Here is a 22,704-nt window from a genome sequence, read left to right on the forward strand (position 1 = left end):
GTCTGCATATCAGTACCCCAGATCTGTAAAAGTCAGGGCCTATGTGGATTGTCGTCTGAATCCAACTCCTCTTCCACCCCCCACCACCATCAAAGAAGAGGGCAATGTTACAGTTGCGTCAGAAGCATCAAGGCTTATTGGTTAAGGATAGTAATCCCAGGCCTTCTAAGGGTAGTAACTGTCGCTTCATGCAGGTTACCTCCATGCTAATCTGTTCCCCAGACCATAAGTCTAGGCCCTTAGTGGTTTAATTTGAATCCAGCTCTCCTTTTCCCCCTGCTGTTGAAGCAGAGAGCAAGGTTGTACTTGCCTCAAAAACATCAAGGCTTATTGGTTGAGGTAGTAACGGCCGCACCAGCAAGTTACCCCCTGCACACTTATCTCCTTTCTGTTCTGTAGTCTCTAGGGATCCACAGTGTTTATCCCATGCCCTTTTGAATTCTTTGACTATTTTTGTTTTCTCCTCCTCCAGAGGAAGGGCATTCCAGGTATCCACCACCCTCTTTGTGAAAAAATATATCCTGACAGTATATTTCCTGGAGTTTGAAGTTCATGCATCATTAATACCTTTCAAGTATCTGAAGGTCTGTATCATATCTCCCCTGCACCTTCTAAGTTCCAGGGTGTACATATTCAGATTCTTCAGCCTCTTTGTTTTCATAAGTCGTCTGATACTGACACCACACCATTTTGGTTGCCCTTCTCTGTACTGCCTCCATCCTGTCTGTTCTTTATGAGAGATTACTGTGGTAAACAGCTGGTGCTTCTAAAATCCCACCAAACAGTCAAAGCTTGGAATGAAGGAATTTTTGCATCTGGCCTGACATTCCAGTTAAGCAGATTAGTTTGGCACACCACTTTGCTGTTGCCTTTCCTTTATACTGTTTGAAGCACATGTTTTGGATGTGCTGTGGGGCATGTTTTATCTCCTCAGACTACCACTGCTGCCTGTGTCTGGTGTTAGAGTAGTTTGAATTGTAATACATCCTCACCCTCTTGTAATGTCACTGCTGGTTTTCTGTGTGGGAGCAAAAGTTCATTTCATTTGATTTTTTTTTTCCCTTCATCTAAAAGTCTCAAGTTAAGAAGCAGCGCTTGATGCAGTTTTTTGGAAGAATGTTATCCTGCTTATTGTTGATCTGGTAGAATAAGACATTAGCTTATGTTTTGAGGAGGTTTTACACCCTGCAGCACAAATTGCTAACAGTCAAGGCCTTAGTCTTCAGTCTACCTGTGGCTTTTACCCTTTTTCCTGCAAAACCACTCATTACCCGAGCATCTGCAGGTGAATGACTTGTGCGACAATCCCCTGGTGGAGCCTGTATCAGGAAGGGCTCAGATAGCATCTGTGATATAGCAGCACTGTATGGTTAAGTAGATTGGCGAAGGTATGTTTTGAGACAGTTACATCAAATCTTGCTGAGGTTGCTATTGACTGAAACTCCCTATTAAATAAAAGTTATTTGGCTTATGTGACACATCAGTTGGCAGCAAGTGGCATCTTCTTTTAGTGGTTTATCTCTGCCAGTACATTTTATACTAGTTCATGTCTAACTGTATTTAAGCTTGTATACATTGCACCAGTTTAGAATGTATGTAAATGTGAAAATTAGTAATAATGTTGAGTACTTGCATGCTCAGTGTAGGAGTGGCTAGGGAAGGGAGAATAGCAAGCCCAGTAATTACTAATGGCTGATAGTCCTTGTGCATGTGGACATTAACATTATGTAATTTAATAGTGAAAATGAATTGAGCAAAAAAAAGGTAGCCTAAGTGAGTGGAGTGTCTCTTCATCTGCATACCCAAAGTAGGAAAAATGTTTAGCTGGGAATGCAGTATGCAAACCTTTTCATATGCTGGAATCTAGTATGTCTAGTTTTCATCCTGTCTTTCGGAATTGTCTTTACTTTATCTTATTTTTACTACTGACATCTGTTTACATATTTTTATCCCCAGAATAGCTTTCTTGTCCACTTCTCAAGGAAAATGGACTTTATCTCAGCTTTGCTGTGCTGTGTAGGAGTCATCTCTAAGAACTCAAATAGAAACCTTTTGCCACCTCTTTCACTACATGCTCTTATTAATCCTGTTACTTCCCCTGCAGTAATGAGATGTCCTTATTCTGGTATGGTAGCTTGTCCTTTTAGTCTTTTTACCCATATAAGGCAATCTTGTAGTACTTGCTAGCATGTTGGGGGCAGGTAGTGTGGCCTGATCTGCAGGGCCAGGATTCCATTGCTTTTGTTAAATCATGGTTGTCATGTGACTGAACTCTGGGAACTGTTTCAACATGTTCAAAGTTCAGGTTTGTGATTTTTGTCGTCAGCCCTGCCTTTAGGCACTGTAGACATTAATATGGTGTCTAGTGACCATAGACACAGCCTTATGGACACACTATTTAGAACATGTCTGTAAAGTGTTTAACGATCTCACTTTGAAGGGCACTAGAAAATATTCTGTACAGGGTCAGTCCTGAGGTTAGCAGCTTTAGCACATATTGCAGTCCACTGCACCTTGCCACTGCTGCCTGATTAAACGCCTTTTGTAGATGAACCCAGCTGCGTTTATTCTTGCAAGTTTCTGGAAAGCAGAAGACTTTTTTTTTTTTTTTTTAATGTTGCTAATGTAGCCAGCTGTATAAACCATTAAGAGCCCCAGAAAAATTCTGGATTGTACTGCAGCTGCTTTCAAAGGGCCCTGCTCAGACTCCTAATGCTACTGCTTGCAGAGGGCCAAGCTCTTCTGTTAGCTACCATCTGTAAACACTTCTGGCATGTAAATGTTCAAGTGCTGAGCTGAAAAGCAGTCCTTTTTATAGAGCCTTAATATACACTCATCTTCATTTTTTTAACCATACCCAAATTGCATGGAGTTTGACATATTTTTGTAGTTATCTTACCTGTTTTAATGGATAGATTGGTGCCATAGAAACAAGTATTCCCTCACACAATGAACCACATTGTTGAAGTAAAATCCTCTTCTCTTCTGCTCCCCAGCTCTGCTTGTGCCCCTTTTTCCTTCCCTTCTGTTTGTAATAAATGAGTTAACTGTCATCTTAAGATTATGCATAAAGTAGTAAATAATATGCTTATTGTGATGTACCGTTTACAGATGCTGCAACATTTATGCAGTGAAATTGTAAACTTCTAATGTAGTAAAATTAAAAGTTCAGCTGAATGAATTTTAACAGGTTTTCTTCCACCACCTCTAAGTTGGTTTTAAAAACAGTTTTGGCTATAGAGGGGTTATCTAATTTAAAGTTTGAAAACTTATTTTGTAGGCCTTCTTTGGGGGTAAATGTCTAATTGAAAACTTGTCATTGCCACATTCCTTGGTGCTGAGTTCACAGAAACTTGCGCTGATTGGTCCAGAGTGTGCTGGGTGAATAGTAGTATTTGTTCATTCATTTTGCTTCCTAGCCATGCAAGTGTGTGACGCACAAAGATGGGCTTTGTGATCCTGGTCCCTCCCAAGCAATGGTGGGGCGGTTCATTCTTTCATCACTGGGTGAATGAGAGTAGAGGCAGTGTGTGCAACTTGACTGTATGTAGATAAAAGCAGGGCTGAAGTATGACGTGTTGGCATGGGTTGAACGGTGGACTTTTTGTTTGTATTTAAGTCTCTTGTCTTATGAAATAAAAAGCAGCTTCTTGTGACTCTGTGGAATCACTTTTTATTGAATTGGTGTACTGAATTAAAGGTTTACTGAATTTAAAGCTGACCAATCTCAAGAAAACATGGATTCAAGATTGTTACTGGATCAGTTAGCAGGACTATTTGTTGAGTATATCACTTAAAACTTTTTGAGCCCTGAGCAGAAGTCCTTAACAGATTTAAAGCATAAGATTTAACTGACTACATGAAAACTATGTCTGTCACCTCTATAACCATTCAGTGGCAAAAATCTTCTGTACAGATGGCCTTGGTTATGAAGTGATAGTAATTCAAAGAGAAATTGTTTAGAAAAGTCAATGATTGTCAACTTAACAGGCCGATTCAGTGAGCGCTCACTCTCTCGACACGTGCCCAGGCACCTCTCCTGGGTACACGATTCTTTATTTAAATTATGACCCGAGCTAATAAGGAGGTGCTAGGGATACTAGCGCCTCCTTATTAGTGGAAGTGGCAGCTGTCAGTGGGTCTGACAACTGAAGGTTAATTTTACCAGCGTCTGTTGTTGAATCCGCTGACAGCCAAGGGTTTGGAAAATGGACATCAGCAAAATTGAGTGTCTGTTTTCCAACCTGCAGGCAGATTTAAAAAAAAAAAAAAAAGTTTTCTTTTAAATATTTGGGGCCTCAGATTTAATATCGCTATGATATTAAGTCAGAGGGTATACAGAAAAGCAGTTTTTTCTGCTTTTCTGTATACTTGCCCGGTGCTGTCTGAAATTAACGCCTGCAGGCATTAATTTCTGAGAGTAAAATGTGTGGCTTGGCCGCACATTTTACTTTCTGTATTTTGGGTGACTAATAGGCTCATCAACATGTATTTGCTTGTGATGAGCGCTGTTAGTTTTTTTGTTGTTTTTTTTTGGGGGGGGGGGGGGGGGTTGGCCGTGTGTTTTCCACATGCTATTACCCCTTACAGTATAAGGAGTAATGCGTCAAAAATGCGGCCTGTTTGCTCCCAGTCTTTCAATTGGGGAGTGAGGGTGTGGCCATGGCTTTAACAAGTAGATCCTCAGTATATTTACTTTTGTAAACTAGTTTCCACATCAGTAAGTGAGAATGTAACAGTGGAAACTACAAAGCTACCTTGTGCTAATAGTTAAATGTACCACATGCACTCTTATCCATGTGTTTGCAGCTGACTTTAAGAATAACATTGCTTCTTTGAGTTGCAGGAGACCTAGTTCCTCCTGTGGATTAGAGTACCGGGCTGTGGGGTGTGGTTATTTGCATGTTAATATGTAGCTGAAACAGAGGAATTTCAAAGAATGCAAAAATGTTCCTTGTGTATGATTTCTGTAAGGTCATACAACAGGTGTAGCACTTCTGTGGACTTTCCTACATGTTGCTTGTTCTCAAAGGGGTCTATTTTAAAACCTGTTTCTCGACATGCACGTTATAAAATACAATATCCATGTCCCCAAATTCGCACTTGCATGCGCAACGGGGTTGGTGGGGGGGGGGGGGGGGCTGGCTGATTTTGTAAACCAACGCACAATGATGCGGGTAGGCCTTTCCCAGTTCTCTCCCGGTCTGCTCCAATTAAGGAGTGAACTGGGATGGAACTTCCCTATACTCCTACCTTATCTTCCTACCTTTTCCTCTTTCCTCCCTAACCCCTACCTACTTACCCTATTTTATTTTATTTTTTTTTTTGTTTTCTTACTTATCTGCTCCTTTGGCTGCCAGCGCGTGCTTCCCCAGGACAGGGCCTAATGGCTGCTGGCCAGGCACTTCTGCGCATACCGGGAACTCTCCGGATTTGGCCCGGAGATTCCGGAATTCTAAAAATTACCGGGTGTCCGGGCCAATACCGGAAATCTCCGGGTGCTGCAGTAAAATCAACCTGCTTGGACCTGGAAAGAAGAAAGGAACTTCATTGGTCTTCCACAGCTAAAAAAGGAGGAACTCGACAGTGATTTCTACCATCTCCGGACCTTCTTAACTCTTAACTTCACTTCCTCGTGACACCACCTGCTCCTGCACAGCCTGTTTCCTGTATCCAGCCACTTGCCCACCCCATCCTGTTTGCCAAATTGCAATTGACATTGTGATTTCCTGTCCGTGCATCAAACGAGGAGTAAGAAACAGGCAGCGACCACTTCCGCAGCACAGGAGGAGAAGGAAGAGGCTGTTGCTGCTCCAGGAGCCCAAGTTAGTCTGCTGTTGCTAGTGTGTTTTGAAAGGGGGGGGAGAGAATGAATGAGCATGTCTGTGAGAGTGAGTGAGTGTGTAGTTGTGTAGGAAGAAGAGAACTGAGTGTAGGAGAGCTGAGTGCAAGTGAGCATGAGTGTGTAAGTGAGTGGGCATGTGCATATGGAAGAGGGAGAGATGTGAGTGTGTGTGTGTTGGTGGGAGAATGACAGAAGTAAAGGTGTAAATGGATATGAGAGAATGAGCAGTGAAAGTAAGTGAGAACATGTAAGAGTGTTTGAGAGCAAATTTGTGAGCATCCGGTCCCACTGTGCAGTTTCCACAAGAGCTTCAAATGTCTGCCAAATCTAACAAAAAGTAATTAAAATAAAAGAAATATACATACCTAATTTACATACAGAAAAAAATAGTTTTTGTTTATGTTATAAACCATTAAGGTGGACTTGGGGAAACTCACTTCTTATCCCTGGGATAAGCAGCATGGGATCTATTTACCTTTTGGATCCTACCAGGTACTTGTGACCTGGATTGGCCACTGTTGGAAACAGGATACTGGGCTTGATGGACCATTTTGGTCTGACCCAATATGGTAATTCTTGTTATGGTGGAGGTTTTTTGGCAGGGGGGGGTTGTTTGAGGAACTCTTTTTTTTTTTTACGATAGAGGGAAAGACCATTGGCAGCAAAAAAAAATATATATATTGGGAACCCCTGTGTTAAGGCAAATCTTACCACCCAAGCTATTCTGCGTATACTGGGCTTATGCTGCAAGTTCCTGAGCCCTCGTCCCTCAGTGTTTGGCTTGAAATATTCTAGGTTGTAAATAGATTGCTTATGGGGAGCTATTGCAGCTGGAAACTGCTTTTTTTTTTTTTGTGCCAGAAATCAAACTTCTTCAGGAGAGAGCCCTATAAGATTGATAAAATAGTATAGGTTACAGTTTTACATGCTGCATGATTTAGAGCAGGGGGTGGGCAAACTGCAGCCTGCAGGCAGAACCAGCCCACCTACCTTGAATGTCATTTTTATTTGTCGCCTCTGCCCGTCCTTTAGTAGCCTGCCCAGTGTCAGCGATGGCCTAACATTGCACACATTTGCAGGTCTTTGATTACGTTGAGCAGGCTGCTGGTGGGTATTGGTGGTTTTTTGGTAATGACTTTGGCTGTAGATGCAAATTGGAGGAAGGAGCTCCTGGCCTGTCCTGTGGTGTTTTGGCCTTTGACAGCTAAAATTGTATTTCCTGTAGATTTTTCTTCAAGCACAGAACAAGTGTCCTTTAGAAGTGAATCACACAGTCTTTCTTGCAAGTTTCCTCCATGAAGTATCTGTATCCTTGCTGCTCACCATCCAGTCTTAAATATTTTCTCTCATGCTGTCTTTGTGTTCAGTCTGGTAAGAAGTTAAGCTGTTGGACTATCAGCAGAAATAATCTGTACCTTGGTGTATTCTTGCAACTATTGGTGCTGCTTTCATCCTTAGTCTGTGCTTCTAGGGTATCTTTGCTGTTTTTCAGGGGAAGGTTCACAGTATAAATGAGACAGTAATGTGGTCCCAGTTAAATTTGCCCATCCTTAATTTTAAAGAATATTGCTGAGTATGGATTAGCTCTTTCTGTAAGTATTGTTTTGGTGTTCTCTTGTGGGGAAAGAGTATGTGGACTGCACAGCACCACCATGCACAGGGGCGGATTGGCCTATCGGGGGATCGGGCATCCTCCGGTGGGCCGGTCACTCCAGTCACGTGGTCTGTCGTGCGCGGCCGTGACGGAGCTGCGCTCGGCAGACCACGTGATGCGTCCTAGACCAGCCTGGGTGGCGAATCCCTGGGCCCGGTCTTCATCAGGAATCCGCTGCTGACCATGTATTGGAGCATTCATTAGAAAACGTACCTTCAGTTTCATGAGACTCATTTCTCTGATATGAGCATCCATATCCTCAGTCACCTTGCAAAAAATGTTTGTTCAGCAGCAGTACTTTGGCAGTTTGGTTTTATTGTATTGTTTAACCCAGTTTGCAACAAGTAAAAATGAAAATTATAGATTTAGTGAAATAGCTCTCTGGTTAAGATAGTTTGAACTCGTGTACTGCAATAACATACACGTACTCTGCTTTTCTTGTCTTTCAGACCTTTACGGCTTGGTGTAATTCCCACCTACGGAAAGCTGGTACACAGATTGAGAACATAGATGAAGATTTCAGAGACGGATTGAAACTCATGTTGCTGCTGGAAGTTATATCAGGTAAAGAATTTATTTGGTGAAAAATCATTAAATGACAAATCGTAGATATACATAAAAGCCAGTTTGTGGATACAGTAGACTGTACTTTAGCAAATTGCCAAATAAGAGCAGCAGTAAATGAAAACTAACCTAGAATCTGGCAATCATTAGGGATGTGCATTCTTTATACTTTATAGTACATGGGTAGAAAAGGATAGTATTTGTGTTTATGTGCATACTATCTGTTTTTTCCCGTGTACGTGTTTGCAAAGTACACGGGTACCCTTAAAACAGATGTAATGAGTGCACATCCCTAGTAGAAAAGTGATAGGTTACTGATTTTGTTCTCCACTCTACCAGCTACTTAAACTGAGTGATGTAATTTGTAGAATAATGCTGATCAGAGGACTTTTATAATGGCAAGACAGCTGTGCGGTGATCATATGATAGAAAATGTATCTGGGTGCTTGATATTAACCTTGGCAGCTTAACTCTCTTGGTACCTTTTAATGTCCTCCTGGAGGTTACTCTGGGATGTTCCCTTAGTGTGAGGAGGTTCATTCTGATGTTAGCGTATGACCATGCGTTGAGAAGCTTACTCCATTAGCAAATCATGGAGTCAGAATAAACTTGTGCCTAGTCGTGTGTAGTTGCCTTTTCCTCTTAATGTGTTTATTTCTACATGTTTATGAAATAAGAGGCACCTTTGTCGCACACTTCATTTTAAAAAATTTCTATTAAATCATCTTCCTGTAATTTATATTCTATCTGTATTTATATCTTTATAATTTAAAACAAATCAAATTGCATTAGAGGATTCCCAATACTCTTTTTTTTCTTTTTTAATTGCAACTCAATTATCTAGCAATATATTTTTGGTACCACTGATTTTGAAGGGGGGGATTTTGTTTTCTGAATTTTAGAGGACTTATTGTCTAACTGGACTATGTATTAGATTCAGGTGGGTTGTAGATTAGCTTGACTTGGAAGGTTTTTGCTGGTTAAATGGGTGTTGTTTTTTTTGTTAGCAGCAGTTGATGTTGGCATGTCGTCCTTCATTTCCTAAGATGGTGTGGAACATGAGACATGCTGACACTACACAAAGTGGCCACTCCCAACCAGGTTCGGCTCTAGGGCATAAGGCACCCTGAGTGAAAAATCATATCGCACTCATTCTCCCCCCCCCCCCTCTCTCTCTTTCCCAGCACACTCTCCCATCCCTACAGGCATATTTCTCTGTCCTCGCACATACAGGTTGGGTGAGGAGCAGCAACAGATTTTGCAGGGCCCTCTCCAGTGCCCCTCCTCCCCAGCATTGGCAGTGACAGCTTAACAGGCTTCCTCGGGCAGTGCGGCAGCTTCTTTTTCTTAAGTCTGCTATTCCTGCCTGCTTGGGCCCACCCTCCCCGCCCCTCGCTTGCAGCCTCTTGGCTACTACTGCTGCCTGGTTTCCAGTCATTTCTCAAAACCACTATGCTTCCTGGGGCTGCCAAGAAGTGGCTTACTTTGAGTTTCACTGCCTTTGCCTTTAAAGAGTCACATAAGCCACCAGTGATTCCAGTGCTACTGTCCTGGGAACCCATGTGCCTTTAAGGGGGCAGCACACTGTGCCCCCTTAAAGGAATGCCAGGGGCGATGCCAGATTCCAGCTGGCATCGCCCCTGCCCTGCCCAGTGAGGGATGCAGGCAGCATCCAGAGTGCCCGCCAATCACATGGCACCCCAGGTGACTGTTCGCTCATACTACCCAAAGGTCAGTACTGCTCCCGACTACAGCAGGAAACCCTTTCAAAATTTGATACAAGCTAGTCTTTTTTTTTTTTCCATTTTCCATTATACTAGTAGGGCAGTTTAGTATCAGAGACAACATTTCAAGGCTGGGTCATTGTAGTACAATTAGGATTTAAATTTTGTCCATGAACACATTAAAATGCTATATGTACTGTGAAATTTGGGAGTGCTTCCTATTTATAAGATCTTGCACCGTCATACCCTTTTTGATGCCTTGTCTTTTTTTTACTTTCTTTCAGGAGAGCGGTTGCCTAAGCCAGAGCGAGGCAAAATGAGAGTTCATAAAATTAACAATGTAAACAAAGCACTGGATTTCATTGCCAGTAAAGGAGTAAAATTGGTCTCTATAGGTGCTGAAGGTGAGCCAGCATTGTCACAGTTCACCTATAGAACATAAAGCATGTAGTCAGAAGTCAGAGATGTTGAAGTTAAAAAAAAAAAAAAAAACATCTAGAATGTAAAATTGCCCACTCGGGAAAGGTTTTATTCTTGCTGAGGGGCCAAAATGCGTGCATGGGATAAATGAAGAGACTTGGGGACCGATGCAGAAAAAAAATGCACTGAAAGTGGGCGCTGAGTGCTCAGCGCCCGCTTTCCTAACACGCCCCCCAGGCACCTCTCCTGAGGGCGCCATGCAATATTTAACATTAGGGCTAGTGCTGTTAAGGAGGCGCTAGGGTTGATTGTGTGCTCTGGAGAAGTCCGCCGTCCGCCGGTTAAGAAAATGGATGTGGAATTTATCCGCATCCGTTTTCTTAATCTGCTCACAGCCATGGGTTTGGAAAATGGATGCTGGTTAACTGAGCGTCTGTTTCCCGAACGTGACCGCTGGCACTCAATTTTTTAAAAAATCTTTTGTTCCTCCAACTTAATATTGCTATGCTATTAAGTCGGAGGAACAATATTAAGTCGGAGGACAAAAAAAGCAGTATTTTCTGTACAACGTTTTGGGACACTCAGAAGTTAATGCCTTTCTGGGCAGACATCAATTTCTGAGCGCAAAAATGTGCATATTGGATGCACTTTTTTTTTTTTTTCATTTGGGGTGACTAATAGCCTCATCACTATGCATTTGCATGTGATGAGCTTATTAGTTTTGCGGTGCGTTGGAAGCACGTTGTGGAGGTGCTAATCCCGTTTTAGCATAAAGGGCTGTGGACATGCATTGTATTGCATCAGCCCCTTGGTTACTCTGAATAAGTGTTATGTAACCCTTGCCTTCATAAATAAAATGTAAAGATAGAGATAGTATAGATTTCTTATCTATATGAAATCATAAACTTGAAAATTAACAATTTAAACTCGTGATAAAGATAAATCACTATAAGTCAAGGGAAAAACTCGTGTTTGCTGGCATCTCTGCTTCCTACAGGGTGCTTCCCTCATTTATGCTAATATAAATACATTGGATTTCTCTATCACTTCCTGTTTTTGAATTCCATAAGACTCAATGTGCCTTTGATCTCTTATTAAACAAAGACCACAAAACATATTTATGAACTTAACTGGGTTAGGTAGAGCTTGCTGCACCAATTTGATACATATAGAGGGTGTAGAAAGGATTTTGACAAGTGTGAATTTTAGTTATTCGTCAGACTTTTGCGCTGATCTGAGTGGTGCTGGGTTGTGAGCTTTAACTAGTTTCATTCTGTGAATTTATGTAAAAAACAGCTATTTAACTTGTTCAGCCTTAATTTAATAACCTTATAAGAATGAGTAATTTTTATTTCAGAGCATATACAATTTGCTACTTTTGTACCACAAAGAACTGTGGTCACAGCAGTATGTAAGGTTAATATAATGGAAGTGGCTTCATCGCACATTAGCAATTGAAGTGTATATAAGATGTTTGAAAGAAATTTAAGAAAAGAGGTATATGAAGGCTTCTGCAAGTTGCAGTAACGTAAAATAAAGAGATTTATTGTTCAAGCATAACTGTGACAGACTTTGATAACCATTTTTATTAGTTGTGAGGTCTGAAGGACGCTTGGCATGGCTGGCCTTTTCTAGTTTCTAATAGTTTTCAGGGATTAGAAACTTCAGTCCTCAAGTGCAGCAAGCCAGTCAAATTTTCTGGATATCCACAATGATTATGCATGCCCTGGAAATTTGGTATGGATAGATTACTAAAACACAGTAGTCTTGAAAGCTAAAAATGTAAAATAGTCTCCTACAATGTTTAAGAGAAGCTGCTTTTAAAGCATCCTATTCCATACTGAAGAAAGGAACGTATGCATAAAATAAACTTCTCTCTAGTACAAATAGTTCTGTCAGATTGTGCAAACTTCCAGCATCCTCCTCCAGTATGTACTGATAGTATGAACGTTTTTTTTATTAGCAGATTCTAGTTCGGGATGTATACTTGAAAAGCCTGTTGATCATATGGTTGTATCCAACCTTGCTAGAGAGCAGATTATGTACATGTGATCAACAGGCTTTTCAAGTCAATGTCCAAAACTAGAATCTGTTGCTAAAATTTTCATATAATTTTTTTTAAACAAGCAAAAAAAGTTCTGTCTACATACATTTCCATTAATTATATAGTCCACTATTGTGGGTAAAACATTTTTCCTCTGCATCATTTCAAGATTGGTATTTTTTTTTTTTTTTAAATCTCTGCCAAGCTGACATGTTGGCAACAAAGTCTTTATGCTTAAGTGATAGCTTGTTAGATTAGACAATTCGATTTTCTCCCCTTATAGTTGTTCCTCTGGGCTGACTCCAAGTGCTCTTATCACAGCTGCAGAATGCTGAGAAGCCGTACCAAAAATAGGAAAACTTGGAGAGAGACTGACACCTTCACAAATGTATTTCTGCTTGTTTGAAAAATGTCTAAAACCCTGCCAAGCGTTTCGCTACAATATTATGAATGATGCTTCTACTAATTTAGCTCTTTTGAAGCATAAGTTTTTGTTTTAAAAGAAGTTTATACTTGAATCTGGAGTCCCCTCTTTTTTTGGCAGAGCTCACATCATAGAAACTGTAGTTTCATATAAAAGACAGCATTCCTCTTATAGAACATAATCCACGTACCTTACATATCCAACATATTCACAAACCACAAGACCACTGTGCAGAAAATTGAGTGTTTCTTTTATACAACAGTGCTATCGAGCTTTTGTTTTCTGTGGCAATCTCAAGCTAGTGTGTGAAAGAAAATTAAAATGGAAGCATCAATGTTAAATGTACTGTTTACACAGAGCGCTCATTAGAGCCTGATTAAGAGATTATTAAAAGGTTGTTCTACAATTAAGTTCTGAAAGTCAGGTGACCTTGAGAGTGTAGGCTATATTTATAAGCCCACCATAATACTGATCCTTGTTGATTGCATCAAATGCAACAGTTCATACAAAGTGCTTGTAAAATAGCAGGTCCCAGACAATAGATACACCTCACCCATGTGACCTTGGCCGTGTGTATGATTTGCTGCCTTTTTCAAGGGCTTGGTTGACATTCCTTTTGCCAAGAGCTAATAAGATGGCTGGCGCTTGTGGCCACTATCTGTTTTTATAAAATCTGTTGTAAGTTTCACCTAAGCAGAGTCCCATTTCTGAGATTACTTGATGCCAAACCGGTTTTTTGTGTTGGTCTTGCCTTCAAGGGATGGGCTTCAGCAAGAGTTGCTGCTTAGCAGAGGCACTGGTCTTGCTTGAAAAGCTGGTTTCATGTTCTCTCAGCACACAGTCTAAAAGTTTTAAATCCTGTGTTGTGCAGTTTTGTGTTGCTGAAAAAATTTCAGATGTTTCAGAATTATTTGGGACACTTAAGTTTGCCCTAAGAAATGCACTAAACCAGTTGCAGAATGCTCTTAAACGTTTATATTTTGTAGTACTTAAGACTGGGATATGAGCATGTGTGCTTGGTGAAATTTGCTGAATTATAGTTGTTCCATCTCCGGGTCCCCCTTGGTGCCTTTCTGTAGCGTCCCCCTGGGGGGATGATCAGATGGAGTTTTCCCATGGGACCCTTCTCCTCCAGAGGAGCGAAGGAAGTCTCCGCACTGCTTCCATTGTATGCGGTTCTATGTCATGCATATTCATTGTGGATATCCTGAAAAAAAACTTGGCCTGTTTATGGCACTCGAAAACTGGAGTTCACCATCACTGGTCTATACCCATATGCTTTTAGAATGAAAACCACTGATCATTTAAATGGCCACCCCCTGAATCAACTCCAACCAGTTTATATCCTTTTGAAGATGCAGTATTCTAAATGTCTCACCAGGGATTTGTACAGGGGCAATACTCCCTCTTTTTTGCTAACTACTCCTCACCTTATGCACCCAAGCATCTTTCTGGCTTTTGCCATCATTTTAGCCACCTGTTTGTCCATCTTTAAGATAATCGGATACAATCACACCCAGATCCTCTTGCTCTTGTTTCATGCTTGGAAGAATTTCATCCCTGATATTCTACCTCCTGTGAATTATTGTAGCCTAAACACAATCTCTGCATTTTTTAGCAATTAAATCTTAGCTGCAATATCCTAAACCATTCCTCTAGCTTTGCTAGATCCCTTCAGGTTTTCCACATCTCCCTTTTGAAGATTTTAGTATTGTTAACAAAAAGACAAATCTTTCCTGATGATCCTTCTGCATTGTCGTTCACAAAAAGGTTGAAAACCTGTCCAAGGACCAATCCCTGCAGAACACCACTAGTAAAGCTCCTATCTTCAGAGTGAACTCAATTTATTACTACCCTTTTTGTTGCCTTCCACTCAATTTCTAATTCTGTCACTTTAGTACCTATACGAAAGGCACTTTGTTGCCTACACAGAACCATGTCAAAAGCCTTACTAAAATCAAAGTACACTATATTTAGTCCTCTCTGATCCAGCACACTGATTACCCAATCAAAGAAATCTACCTCTAGTAAAACCAGGCTGCCTCAAATCTTGTAACTCATTGGATTCCAGCAACTGCACTATCCTCTGTTTTAGCAGGGATTCCATTAATTGGCTCATCAGAGGTCAGACTGGCTGGCCTATAGTTCCCATCAAAGACTGTATTCATCTTGTTTAATCAGTAAAGAACATTGTGGGTATTCATGTGCTTTGAGTAGCTTTAGTGATATTCTTATAGAAGTATCAGTCTGTTAATACTTATAGAGGATGTACTTTAAAAAGGACTGAACTTAGATAAGATGTTAGGGGTCCAAATTATGTGCTGTGTAATGTGACCATTATTTCTTGCTGCCTTTCAGAGATTGTGGATGGTAATGCAAAGATGACATTGGGGATGATTTGGACTATCATCTTGAGATTTGCTATCCAGGACATATCTGTTGAAGGTAACAGATTTGTCACTTGTTTTTACTTCCTGTCCCTTTCTCTTCCCATGCTCCCGCTTTATATTCTTCACTTTCTGTTTTACAATGGCATTATGAACAGGTAGTTCTACTTGAAGACCCTAAAGGGTTGTGAGATGCATGTGATGGTCAGTGTCTAATGCCTTGTTATCAAAACAACTCTCTTCTCCCCTAAAGAAACTTCAGCCAAAGAAGGTTTGCTGCTTTGGTGCCAGAGGAAAACTGCCCCATATAAGAATGTCAATGTGCAGAACTTCCACATCAGGTAAGAAATGCTGAACATGAATTTCTCCAAAGAGAGCAGATAAAAAATTTATATTAAAGATTTCAACCCCCCACCCCTCTAATTCTTGTGGTGTTGGAGCTCTGACAATGTAATATTTTTGATCCTTGCTATGTAATTGATTTAGGATTATATCCACTTCTAAGAGAAAAATGCTTGATACCTCAATTCTGAATCCTACAGAGGAAACTGAGTACTTGTAATCTGGTTACTTATTACCAGAGGGCATAAAGCTTTATTTTTACAGTTCAGTTTCCATTTTTTTGGTCTCCTCCTATTGACCTTAGTAAGTTTCCTGTTATCGGCACGGGGCTAAAGAGGCATCTCTGAAGTGCGCTTTGTGCCGTGGTCAGCCATCTTCCCTCTGTTCCTATACCTGAGCAGGCCACTTCTGACAACTGTAGCCTGAGCCACTGGGCCAATCTCACTCTTCCTTTTTTAATGGCAAAACAAAACCATGTGATTACTTTCCCTGCATGAAGTCTCAGTTCAGATGACAGTTACTTCTCTGCTCCTTCCTGTACTTCCTCAATCCTTGTTTAATAAGAGCATTTTGTACTCTGTGCCCTTGTCTTCAGATCATGTAATACTAATACGTTTAATGCATTTTGGGCCTTCTGCCTCTGAATGGGCATGTTTGTCTCCTTTAACTTGTGTTGGTGGCATATAATACTGAATAATTTAAAGAATTTGGTAATAAAAGACCACCATGTATCCCGGTTTTCAAGTTTTTTTTTTTCTCCCCCCTTCCCCTGCTATAGTTGGAAGGATGGTCTAGCTTTCAACGCCTTGATCCACAGGCACAGACCAGAACTCATTGAATATGACAAGCTTAGAAAGGTAATTGCTCAGAATGCTTAGTTACCTGGTTATGTTGCTCAGCTTCCAAGAGTTAAATGTCTGTCACTTCTCCAGAATCATTTAGTCACCAACTATTAGATCAAAACAAATTGGAGTGAGAGTTCCTGCTTGTTAAATTATTTCTAGTGTCTTTTCAGCATATGTTGCTAGTAAGATGCTTATGAAACACTGCCATTTTTCTAAATGCATACCAGTCAGGTAAAATCATTAAGGAAGAGTATCTGTTCTAGGCTTGGGACATTTTGCAGTGTGTCTTATTTCTTCTTTGGCTTGATTTATAGGACGACCCCATCACTAATTTGAACAATGCTTTTGAAGTGGCTGAGAAGTACCTTGACATTCCCAAGATGCTGGATGCTGAAGGTAACCTGCAAAGTCTTTGGCTGCTGTCTTGCTGACTCCTATAGAGAGGAGTGCTGGTAACATACCCACCATAGGATGGTGTAGAAGTCTACTATAGAGCAGGAAGTGAAAGAAGACAACTGGAATTATATTTTCCTTATGATGGAGCCCTGGGTATGTTCATGAGCAATGACTTAAAACTGAAAGAATCTGTCCTGCTGGTCTCTGATAGGGAATTGTCTAACTTTTTAAATTCTTAATATTCAGGCACAACTTCTTATTTATTGCAATGTACATTTAAGTCCCTTCAATCTTAGCATCTAAAGCTTCACCATCAGCGAGGTTCTGATGCTCTAGTGTCTTGCTGTTTTTGTTTTTGATCTGATACCTAATGCACAGGGCACACAGTGGGCAGGCTCAACAACTTGAGAGGGTGCTGACATGAAAAGTTGGAGTTCCACTCTCAACTTTTCTTGCTGTTCTTACGGGTTTAACCTTCTTGTTCAATTTCAGACATTGTCAACACAGCTCGTCCTGATGAGAAGGCCATTATGACCTATGTCTCTTCTTTCTACCATGCCTTTTCTGGAGCACAAAAGGTACCAGAGACAGCTGTGCACATCTCCATGTAACTCCACGCACTGCACCACTCCAAGCTTACCTTTTTTTCCTTGCAGATGGCAGTGGGTCTGGCTGAACCTCAGTTTGTACAGACATGCTTATATGGTGCACACTTGCTCAGAGTTAAATGAGGCAATCAAAATAATCACCTATCTTAGATTTAGAGTACAGCTCAAATCAGTGAGGACTTAACCATATGTTCCTATAAGCCATGTTCACCAATAGGTTGTAAAAGGTTTTAGCCATGTAGCAAAATGGGTAACTAGCACTACTGTACTCAAGATCACAGAGTTTTAAAGACTGCATGAGTCATACTTCTAATGATTTTAAAACCATAAGATTTCTATATTGAGTAGGAGTGGAATTGTCCCTTACTCCAGACAATTCTGATCTGAAATTTGTAGCTTTTTCTATTGACTAAATCATTATGGCTGGTGATCAAGTGAAGATGTAAGTGGTGGCATCACTAGAGGTGTTTATGCTGGGAGATGCCTTTTTGAATAAGGACATGGAGGGAGAGCTCACCATGAGAGACCACATTTAATCAGATAGCATTAGACTGAGCAGAGCATTTGCCTAGTAAGCAAGTTTCAGATACAGACTGAGGTTTGGCTTCTGAGGTCTCCTGTTCTGCATGGCAGTGGAATTCCAGGTTTCTGTGCAGGGGCTGGGATCTGCTCTTCTCACTCTCTCTCTCTCTCCTCCCTTCTGTCTGCACAGATATTGTAGGCACACTAAGGCCTGATGAGAAAGCCATCATGACCTACGTTTCCTGCTTCTACCATGCTTTCTCGGGTGCTCAAAAGGTGAGCCGCTGGTGGGTGCAATCTTTCTGCTACACGCTGCTTGCTGCTTAAACTGTTTACCATTTCTGCCACTTTGTTACTGGTATTGCGATTACCACCACTTCTACAGTGTTACTAGACCTCTTTGCAGTGCAGTATTCACCTGTTTTACCTTAAGTTTTGGTTGCATTACAACTAATATGAGAACAGAAATCCAAGGAGGCAACTGAACCATAGGGGATTGATTATACACCCACAAATTGGCTTTTCATCAAGGAAGCCAGCACTTGTGCATATACCCATCTTATTTTTGATTTCTCCTCCCCTGTCTTCATTTCCTGGGCAAGGCAGCTGTCTAGAACTTAAACATCACCAAATGAGACGGCAGCAAGAATGAAAAAAGTCTATTTTATACCCATACTTGCCCCATTTCTCCCTGCATGCTTGCATGTGTAAGTTGGTCAGCTGGAATTGACTGAACATAGGGATAAATTGCCCCAGGAAATTTGCTAATGTATTTAGTGTTGAACACGTAGGATGGGAGGGTTTATTGGTAAGATTGCACACATTTGCTTTTCTAAATGTGCAATCAAGAACTGCCAGACAAAGGGAGGTTTAAGTTATGGGCTGTCTGAGATCCCAAACCGTGGCAGCTTAATCTTACTGCACGTATAAAATAAGATACAATTTTGTACTTTCTGTATATAGCTACATATTAGCTTTTTTATTCCATTTGATATTCTGCACAAGGCAGATTATATTTTAACATCTTTTTTCCTGTATAACTTTGTATATATGACTTATAGTCTACACATTCCAAGTGATCATTACAGTTCATTCATAAGTAAAAATAGGATCAAGACAAAAATCATAAAAACACAAAGTAATTTGTAATATTCCATCTGTATAAATCATAACAGATTACAATAAAACATTCATACACACTAAACTACCCATGACACACACAAACATAAAAAGTTGCTCAATCAGTGTTCTGCCAGCTCAAAATAAAATTATCAGAACCCTGTGCAACATTATCTCCAAATACCATCAAATAAAAATTTAAATTTTCCTAGAAAAGTTAGTATGAGAAAGCAGAGACAGCTGCTTAGGTATCATATTCTAGAATTCAGGGCCAGCTACTGAATAAGCACAGTAGTGAGATCTGACTAGATGTATAGTTCTACATGATGGAACCTCAAACAATTTTTATCTGCAGGATAAAAAAAATGGCTTCAGTCCAAGGGGCGGCATCATTATTTATAATCAATTTATGTATAAGCATTGCCACCTTGTATTCTATATGCCATTCGGCTGGTGGCCAATGAAGAGCTCTCAATACCAGCATAATATGTTGGTATCAACTAGTGTTGGTAAGCAGCCTGGCTGCTGAATTTTGTAATGTTTGAAGCCAAGTAAGAGTTACAGTATCTACAGTAAACAATAAGAGTCTATAGAACTGACCGAAAATCATCAAAATGAAGCAAGGACCTAAGCCTTCGCAGCATACATATCTAAAGGAGGATTTGATAATGGGCCCCATATGAGACAATAGACAAGACCTCTGCCTTGCCCTATCCTGCCCAATTACTATTAAGTCGTGATTGTGTTTCTGAGCCCCTAACAGTATACATGGCTGGAAGCCCAACAGATATACCTATTGTAGGGCCGACCCAAGGCTGAGTGCTGTTGTGCAGAGAATCTGAATATAGAATACCTTCCCCAACTTCCAAGAAACACATTTGGGGCTGGTTGAGCCTTCGTGGTACATGCAGGCCCTGGGACAAAGGGCAGTCAATTGCCATGACACTGGTGGTCCCTGCTTGGCAGTCTGGTGAGGGCAGGATTAGGAGGAAGTCTGAGGTCCATGGAGGGTAAGCCTACTGGAGGAATAGTGTAGTCTAAATGGGCATTTATATTCTGTCTTTATCCAGGCCATCTGGTTCAAGGTGGTTTACAGACATCGCAAATACAATAAAATATTTATAGTCATTCAAATACAGCAAGAAACATTACAGCATAAATCTAAAATGTCGCTTCCTTCCAGTCATAAAAAATGTGGTCTCATAGCCCATTAACAGCCCCAGCGAGGACCAATGACCCATATTATTCTTTGCAGTTGACAGACTGCTAAGGGTTTAAAAATAAATTAAAAAGGTGAAGGGTAAAATAAAAATTGCATAAACTAATTCAGTAACAAAACATAGCTGTTTTAAGGATGCAAGCTGGCATCAATCCAGGTATAACCATTGTGAGAAACTCAAATGTCAATCATATTTTTTTTTAATTCCAGCATGATTAGGAAGCAGAGGGAAGCTTAAATGCTCTTTCTATTCCTCTGGCCTTCATGCATGGCTCAAGTTAAAAACAGATGACAACTAGAATAACATCCAATACTTAACTAATGAAAAAATCTTCCCAGTCCTTCATATCTGGGAATCTTATTTCCATTCACTTGAGGTTATCATGGATTAATGTGTGCTAGTCAAGATGGAAACCTGCATGTCTTCCTCTCATAGGCTTTCATAAAACCCCAGTGAACTGGAAATTCTTTGACAAGCAGGCATGAATTAGTTACGTATGAGTAACAGAAGTAAATGGCACCAACAAGGACCCACCTCTCAGAGCTCAGTGTAGTCTTTACGGAGCACAAGCTCTTCAATTGTTCTTCATTCGAGCTACTGCATGGATATATCGCAGTCTTTATACTGCCTCGTTGCTTTTGTTTTCTTGCTGTTGCCTCAGCTTCAGTTAACTTTTTTTTTTTTTTTTTAAGATGAGTATGGAGAAGGCCAAGAAGCCCATACTCGGCAACTTCAAGGCTTGTATCTGTGGGGCCCCGGATGTCCATTATGGATATGCATGCAGTCTCACTGTCTGACCCCAAACAATGACTTCTCCAACTGCTACAGCTGTGGTTGGATGTCCCCTAGGGTGCTGGAGGCCCTAAAGAGAGTCCCAGAGCTTGGTGCAGGGCTGGACAGTAGAGCTGCTTCTCGTCTAGGGGCAGGGTGTATTCAGGGTCTTGAGTCTGGGAGTCAAAATAGGAAGAACCCTCTCAGTCTTGCATACATGGGAAGGCTTCCCCTCACTGTGGTGCCAGTTATGGGATCCACCTGAGGTCAGGTGTTGGGTGATCTAGAAGCCTGTGGTGTTGGATGACATGAAGGACCCCTGTGGGCCATCCCTCTCTGCCAGCTCTTATTGGCTACATCTTTGTGGGCCTCCACGGAGGTAATCTTTGGTGCAGGTTACTTCATTCTTTTATGGCATGGAAGATTCTCATGGTGAGGAGTCATTTGTTTTACCTGGATATGGGGCTAATTAGGGTGCTGCCTATGTCTTCAGCAAGGAGTGTGTATTCTTAAGGTAGTCATCCTGCTTGGTGCAGTATGCCAAGGCACCATCACCATGCACCTGCATTTATAGGCACTTCAGCCATTGAGATATAGGGAGAGGAGAGATTATATGGGATTTCCTTCAGGTTCCCTACCTGATGTCTCTGCATACTTATACAAAAGGATCTCTTACTCTTAAATTCTTGGATAAACTGGCAAAGATGGTGTCGGGAAAGAACCCGAGAACAAATGCTTTTTTGGGCTGCTTCAGTTTCTTCAACCTCTAGGAAATTCTGCAGCTTTCCTAGTTCATGAGTTTCTGCAGGACCTTTAGATAAGGATGTTACGGGCACAAATATGCCTGCCAGTGGCTTGGAAGTTGGATTTAAAATACAGGGACAACTTCCCTAGGTTTTTGGCTCATTCAGTTTCCTCTTCACTCTGTAGTGATGGAGTCCGTGTTGAAATGTGCTGTGTGCACTTGTGATCGCCCAAAACATACCTTCTGGGATGGACCCAAAGGTATTGGACATGTTTGGGGGGAGGGAAAAGGTGGTTTTCCAGGGGTCTATGCTTGAGTGCCTAGATTGCAGCTTGCAAGCTCTACATAGTTCAGTATGTACACAAATGTGTAAAAAAATGACAGCCTCTGACTGACAGACCCTAGAGCAGGTGGGCTTTGCTAAGCAGTGGAAAAATAAGCACCTAATTTGTTCTGCTTACAAAGCTGTGATCATGACTTTAGCCACTTCTTTAGAAACTTGATGGCTTGCTTGACTTAGGAACAAGTGACATCCAGTGCCATGCATGATTGTCTTGAGGATGTTCTTTGCACATGGAACAACTTATTTGGTGATAAACTTCAAAAGTAGCATTGACTGCTAGAAGGATTGTTCTTTAATCGCCTTCAGCAGGGGACAAACCAGCTCCCGCCTGATGCCAGCGTTTTCTTTGCAAGCATCCATTCTTACAAAGATGCCCCTTCTGCTCAAGCTATTCCTGCTTTTCAGCAGCTGCCTGCCCATGGTCAACAAAGGGAAAGGTTTAGCAGCAGAACTGGCCGAAGCCTGGAACCAGCTTTTGATTTTGAGACCCAGCTCCCCACTTCCTCCACAGATGATTTGTTAGTTGCTGTGGAAAGCTGGTGATTTCTTTTTGGATGACAACAGAAAGGTGAAAGTCCTTCTCCATGCTTCTGACATGTTCATGCTAGATTGGAGTGTTGGTCTACTCTGTAAATCTCACCAATTCCTATCGTTACCAGGACCACCCAAAAGGTCCTTCGGATCAAGGTGAGGATAATCCTCAATGTATCAGCCTGGCCACAATGTTTGGC

At 41.1% G+C, this 22,704-nt stretch overlaps 1 protein-coding gene across 2 annotated transcripts in view; it reads left to right on the plus strand.

Moving 5' to 3' along the window:
• Window positions 1-22,704, plus strand: part of ACTN4 (actinin alpha 4) — an 86,296-nt gene that overhangs the window by 26,057 nt on the left and 37,535 nt on the right. Inside the window, exons 2-8 of one of the 2 annotated variants that reach the window (XM_029571336.1) lie at window positions 7,949-8,063; window positions 10,072-10,191; window positions 15,034-15,120; window positions 15,316-15,403; window positions 16,183-16,261; window positions 16,564-16,645; window positions 17,966-18,051. In XM_029571336.1, the coding sequence (XP_029427196.1) occupies window positions 7,949-8,063; window positions 10,072-10,191; window positions 15,034-15,120; window positions 15,316-15,403; window positions 16,183-16,261; window positions 16,564-16,645; window positions 17,966-18,051 (657 nt within the window). Of the gene's footprint in view, window positions 1-7,948; window positions 8,064-10,071; window positions 10,192-15,033; window positions 15,121-15,315; window positions 15,404-16,182; window positions 16,262-16,563; window positions 16,646-17,137; window positions 17,224-17,965; window positions 18,052-22,704 lie in introns of both variants that reach the window. The other variant, XM_029571335.1, reaches the window with a different exon arrangement.

This window comes from Rhinatrema bivittatum, chromosome 11, assembly GCF_901001135.1.
Source record: "Rhinatrema bivittatum chromosome 11, aRhiBiv1.1, whole genome shotgun sequence".
Classification (NCBI taxonomy): Eukaryota; Metazoa; Chordata; class Amphibia; order Gymnophiona; family Rhinatrematidae; genus Rhinatrema; species Rhinatrema bivittatum.